This window comes from Platalea leucorodia, assembly GCF_965183815.1.
Source record: "Platalea leucorodia genome assembly, contig: HAP1_HAP1_SCAFFOLD_371, whole genome shotgun sequence".
In the NCBI taxonomy this organism is placed as follows: domain Eukaryota; kingdom Metazoa; phylum Chordata; class Aves; order Pelecaniformes; family Threskiornithidae; genus Platalea; species Platalea leucorodia.
In genome coordinates this window covers 29,594-35,480 of record NW_028121210.1, presented here as the reverse complement: position 1 = coordinate 35,480, position 5,887 = coordinate 29,594, and the positions used below count along the sequence as shown (strand labels likewise).

Here is a 5,887-nt window from a genome sequence, read left to right as displayed (position 1 = left end):
GCTATCTCTAAGCTTCAACAGCAAAAGGAAGAGGCAGCAATGCAGACTAAAGGTATACTGCAAAAACTAGAATATGCTGAATCTTCTCTAAAAGCTAGAGATCAAGAGATAGTGTCTTTGCAAGAGCATGTCCAGGACCTTCGAGAGCAGAAGGAGTTAGAAGGCAAGCAGGCCAAGAGCCTAGAGCAGGATCTAGACAAAATGAGCCAAATATTGAAGGAGAACCACTTGGAGTTCCTCAAGCAGACAGAGCAAATTAACATGTTCCGGCTTCGTGGCGAAAGCATGGAAGTAGCACTAGCATCGTGCCAGAAGCAAGTGAATCTGCTTGAGGAAGTGGTGAGGAAGAGAGATGAAGACAATGAAACTCTTCTGCAAAAACTCCAGCACCAAGAAGAAGAACTGAAGACCTTGCAGAATTTGCAGCTTAGGCTAACCGAGCAGAATGAAGAGGTTAGACATCACAGAGAGCAAGAGAAGCTCCTGGAAGATGCCTTGCATGAGAGGGAACGAGAGACCAAGGCTCAAGGTGAGGAAATAAGAGCTCTTCAGGAAGATCTCCAGCATGTTCAGCAGACTCTGACAAAGAAGGATGAAGAGATCAAGTACCAGAGAGACAGAGTCAGGTATTTAGAGAAGACTCTGACAGGGAGAGAACAAGAGCTTAGGAGGCAGAGTGAACTGAAACAATTAACATCAGCTTTGCGATGGAAAGATGGAGAGGACACCCTGCAGAAACAAATCCAGAAACTCCAAAATGGGAGGAGGAGGAAGCAGAGAAGAGGAGAGTTCTCCAGGAGAGAGACCGTGCCTTGCAAAGACAGAAGGAGCTAACCCAGCAACGGGAAGATGAGCAGAAAGCAAAGGGGGAAGAATTGAAGCGTGTGACTGCTATTTTGAAGCAGACTGAAAGTGAAGAAGCCAAATGGAAAGAGAAGGCACAAGCACTGACTCTTGCCCTTACCAAGAGTGAAAAGGCCAATGGGGCTTTGAGGGAAGAAATAGCCATCCTGCAGAGTATGGTTACAGAGAGGTACATGGACCGGTTTCATCATCAGGTAGGCAGTGTGATTGATCATCAGTCAACTAAAATGTCTATAAAGGATTCTAATGATGTTTCCCATAAAGATGTGGGAATATATATTCCCATAACTATATGACCTGCTTGGCCAAAGAAACTAGGATTGCAGCCAGCAGGCTTGCCTGTCTGTGTAGCTCTGGCCAGAGACCATTCACCTGCTGGAATGTTTTCTGCCAAGCCCAGAACTACTGAAAGAACTATGGAGCTTGCTGTTAAAATTAACTCAAGTCCAAAAGTTGGGGATGGGTAATCGGTTCTCTCCTATCTAGGCAAGCTTAGCCAACGTGTTGTGGTTAGGATTTGGCGTGGAAAGGAAAGGGCACAGTTGACCAGACTAATATACTAAACTTAGCAGAATGATGGCTGAACAGCAGCTACACTGATGGTGCTTAGAAGATGCTTTCAGAGATTTAGATTTCTGAGGTACAGCTTTTCCAGTGTATTAAAAATAATGGAATTGGTGCCTGATCAGGTTAAAGGCTTCGTTGCGCATTCAGGATGTACTTGTGCCACAGTCCAAAAAAGCATGACGGCAAATTTGCCTTGGATTTCACCAAAGTGATCTGGAGGAAGGCCCCTAGGAAGAGGGCACGTTGTTTTGGTCTGTGGACCAGGAGAAGAAGGGACTTAGCACTGTGCATTCCTGCGTCCGGTCACTCTCCCCACCTTGTTGATTCTGGCTCTTCTAACCTTTATGTGGCACCAGCGCACATAATCTCCTCTCTGAATACCCAGCAGGCTGTTGCAGAAGGGGAGCAGCTATCATGGCTCTCAGAGAAGAGACTCCTGTTGCAGCGGCTGGAACGTCTGCAGCAAGCAGTTGCAAGGCTGGAGCTTGAGAAGACTGAGCTGAAGCAACTCAGTGCTGAGCTCAAGAGGACTCTTGAGCAGGTAAAACAGGCTTTCACTGTCTCTGCAAAGCCTCACGGTCCTCTGGAACACAACACATTGCCACAGACAGCACTTTGGAAGTCCTCTGCTTGTTTCCTTCCCTCTCCCGATTCCCCCTGTGGACACACGCTTTTGTATTTTCTCTCTCTTCTGGCACCCCATTGCCTTCACAAATGCACATTCACTCTGGTACCACCCTTCTTGCCCCAGTGTCCCCATACACACACATTTGACACTCTTGTGTCAGGAACTGTTTCCTCTTGGTCTTTCTCTTCCATAGTCTACTTTGAGTGCCTTTTGCCCCCAACACACTCTGGTGCAATGAACAGTCTGAGCAGAAACCTCCTTGCCATGATGTCCAGAGGCCCTTTTGCTCCTTGTTTGGTGGCAGGTTTCTGCGACCCTTTCTCCTATCCAATGTGCAGGTGGAACATGAACGGAGGAGACTGAAGAGATACTGTCGAGGTCGGTCGCTGCGAGATGCAGGCAGATTTTCTCTCTCTGACCAGCACCAGGTGCCTGCTCCTAGACAGGTGAGAACAGAATCTTACTTGGTGGGAGGAGAGTCTGGCCATACAGAGGAACGATGGCAAATCCCAGAGGCAGCAGCCCTCCAGTATAGACCTAAAAGAAGTCAAGTATAGACCATGGCCCTGGCCAAACTGGAGACCAAAAAGAAATCCTTGTGTTTTCTTCACAGGAGGAGTCTCACAGGTGCTGCAGTTGTCGATTAGCTGAGTTGTGGAACCAGGTGAGGAGTAGGAAAGCTCTCATCAAAAGCTGCTGTGGCTGTACTGATGGGCACAACTTTGCCCGATGCTACAGCCCGAGTATTGTTTAGCTGTCAGGAAGTGAGTACACCAGGCAGTGGAAATGCCCAGTCAAACACATCTGTTGGCTGTGGCCAAACAACATCATTCACCCATTCAAACCCATTTCTTCTGCAAATGGAGGTACTGTTACTCCTCTTGCCTCTCCTCTTGCCTCGCCTCCAGGGATGTAAGGCAGTGCCAGAGCTTATACCCTTCAGGCAATCATTAGTCTCGTATTGCTGTTCCGTGCTAATCATGATCCCAATATCGGACTGAGTCAGAGACCTAAGCGCTGCATGGACATCTGTTTTGTCGGTGTAAGAATGTACATTCCAGCTGCTGAACCCTACTGCGTCCTTTGACAGTGGTATCAGCAGTAGCAGCAGTCACCAGACTTCTCTTCCATGTACTTTTATGGGTCTGGTACACCCTGGTCTCCCTGAGGATGTGAATCTTCACCCGTGTTCAGGGCAAAATGCATGTAAGATTTATGCGAGTAAAGTATATGATGCTTAGCTCTGGCAAGTGAGCCAAGAATGCTGCTGAAGCCATCAGGTTATAGTTTAAGGATGTTTTTACCTGGAAGCCTCAGTGTCTGAAGTTCTGTTGCTACGGATAACTAACTGAACCGCCTTCCCCTTGTGACTGTTGTGTCTGCCTGCACCGTGGACCTACTTCAGCAGTTCAGCAGGAAAACGAAGGTGCTCTGCTCAAAGAATAGTCCTCAACTGGCTAGTTAGGGCACTCCTCTGGGTCTGGGAAACAGCGGAACTGGAACTTGATCTCACGCTTCCTGGGAGATGCTCTTAGCAGCAGATGGCCGCTTCTCCCACTCATACCTCTGGGTTACCTACCAAAGCGTGGGAGGGTTTTTCAGGCTTCCAAGTCAGCCTTCACAAAGGTGCCCTTATTATTTCAGAGAGAAGGTCAGATCTGTCCCTCTCTTCAGTGGTGGCGTTCCCTAGCCTACGCATATTGTTTGCTGTGAAGTCCCTTTGCCGTCTTGCTTTCCGTGTGCACGACTGGCTTCTAGTTCAGCACCACGCATTCCCCTTCTGGAGCTGGCTGCCTGAGTTTCACATCTAGTCTGCTCTAGATGCTTAGCAGATTAGGGTCCCACTTTTTATCGGGTTTGGCTTTACGTTGACAGACCTTGGTATCGTAATTCAAATGTAGCAGGTTCCATAAGCCATAAAACTCCTTTGGGAATTGCTTCTGTTATTCGAGTTCACTCGCCAAGAAAGAATATTCTCATATTCCTAGCTTGAGGTTGGGGATTGCATTCCTATGTGGAACACAGCCGTTGGCAAAGCACACGTCACTTTGAAAACAGAGGAAAACCTCTGACCTGAGCCGTTTTCCCCAAAACAGCAAAGCACTGAGCGCTGCTCCCAGTGCTGGCATCTCCTCCACTCCAAAGCAGGCAGAGGGGAACGTGCCAGAGCTGCTGTGGCTGAGCTGCACTGCAAACCTAACAGGAGGTGAGAGCAGCTGGGTCCCTCCCGCCAAAAAGCCCAGCAGGCACAACCCTGTGTTGCCAGGAAATAATAGAGTTTGAGGACTTTCAAGGCCTCAGCAGTCCTTTAAGGCTCATTTCCCGCCCTGGGCTTTGTTCATCAAATTATGCTCTGCTCATTTGTGAAATGCTCTAACGTTAGGAAAAATGAGAGTTTGCTCCCTTTTCACGTGCTAGCTGTCAAGTTTTTAAACTAGGTCATAACAGAATGGTTCCTCACTACCTCGTGTAACCAGTAGTCCTCCTGCTGAGGAAAAAGCATGTGGAACTAAGGTGTCAGTAGCCCAAATCTCTTTTTTGGAAAAAAAGAGTTGGGTTACTAAATCCTGTAGGGAACCTCTGTCTTTAATATACGTGTAATGTGTCAGTGCTGTAGGTGTGAGTTGCCGTTGCCAGAAAGAAACTTGAATTGTTGATGATAATCTGAAGTTCAGTTCGGGGTGACTCTGGGAACCTGTTACTTCCCGTTCCACAAGGACCAAGTGTTTGTCGGGGCTGGAGTTAGAGGGCGCGTCTTCCCTGACAGCCGGTACCGTGGAGCTACGGATGGTCCTAACAGCGTGGGCCTGTCTGAGCTCAGCCTTTTGCCTCTTTCAGGTGTCCCTTCTGCAGACGCAGCTGGCACAAGACTGCTGTGCAAAGACCAGCCGGAAGCTGCCAGAGATTTGCCAAGAGCTGGATTCCTCCTCAGCAGCTGTGGCCAGGGAGCCCAAAGCTGCTGTTCTGGAAGCAGAGACTCGGAAGCTGGGTCAGTCTCTGAACCGTCCTGTCCCCTAGAGGACCAGCCGCAGCATCATGCGGTTCCTGTCTTGTGCCCTTTCCAGAAATGAATTATGTTTTGCTGTGGGAAATGGGGGTGCATTTGTTCTGCTTGCGTTTGGAAGCATCTCCTAGTGCAAGTGATTTTTTTAATTTTTTTTTTTTTTTTTTAATAAAAGAAACTTCGCAGAACTGTACTTTCTCAGTAGCAAAAAGCAAGTGCTCGGTAAATACGTGGCTTAGGAAAAGACTATACTAGTTTTTGACCTGCACGGGTAAGCTATTACGAGCTGTTGTCTGATTTAACCTCTTGAGTTCACAGCCGTTCCCTGTGACGAGAGAGGGAAATGGAGGTGTTACCAAAATGAAGGGGTGGAGAGTACACGCCAGGGATTGAAGGTGGGGCAGGAGAGTGGGGTTTTTTTCCTTCCTTTCATGCTTCAGCACAAAAAGCGCTGGTACTCTCCCGAGATGATCTGCTTTCCGCTTTGTGGCTGCGACAGCCAGCCCGAGGGACAGCTGGGTTGTTCTCAAAAGGGCATTGGTAGCAAACTGCAGACCTTCCAAAGACGGAGGCGACGGAGGCAACGGATGGGAGGGGGAGGATGTCAAACCGAGTGAAAACTGCTCTCTCCCAGCAGCTTCGCCTCGGTATCAAGCCCCTTCAGCTAACCGCTCTCGGCACAGTCAGCGTCCCTCGGGTGTCCTTCAGAGGCCCGGGGCCGTTGGCAGGGTGGGTCGGCAGAGGGCGCGGCGGCAGCGAGCACCTTCCCGCCCCGGAGGCGACCGGGAGCCCCGGCCCCGCCAGCCGCCTCGGCCGGCTTCGGG

The 5,887-nt window shown here is 49.3% G+C and overlaps 1 protein-coding gene across 1 annotated transcript; it reads left to right on the top strand.

Moving 5' to 3' along the window:
- LOC309604126 (centrosome-associated protein CEP250-like) lies at positions 1–5,077 on the top strand (the record flags this gene model as incomplete). Its single annotated transcript, XM_082339037.1, has 5 exons — positions 1–1,058; positions 1,817–1,972; positions 2,398–2,505; positions 2,673–2,723; positions 4,898–5,077. The coding sequence occupies exons 1-5, from the start codon at positions 708–710 to the stop codon at positions 5,075–5,077; spliced, it is 846 nt and encodes a 281-aa protein (XP_082195163.1). The 5' UTR covers positions 1–707.
- Between the last annotated feature and the right edge of the window lie 810 nt (positions 5,078–5,887).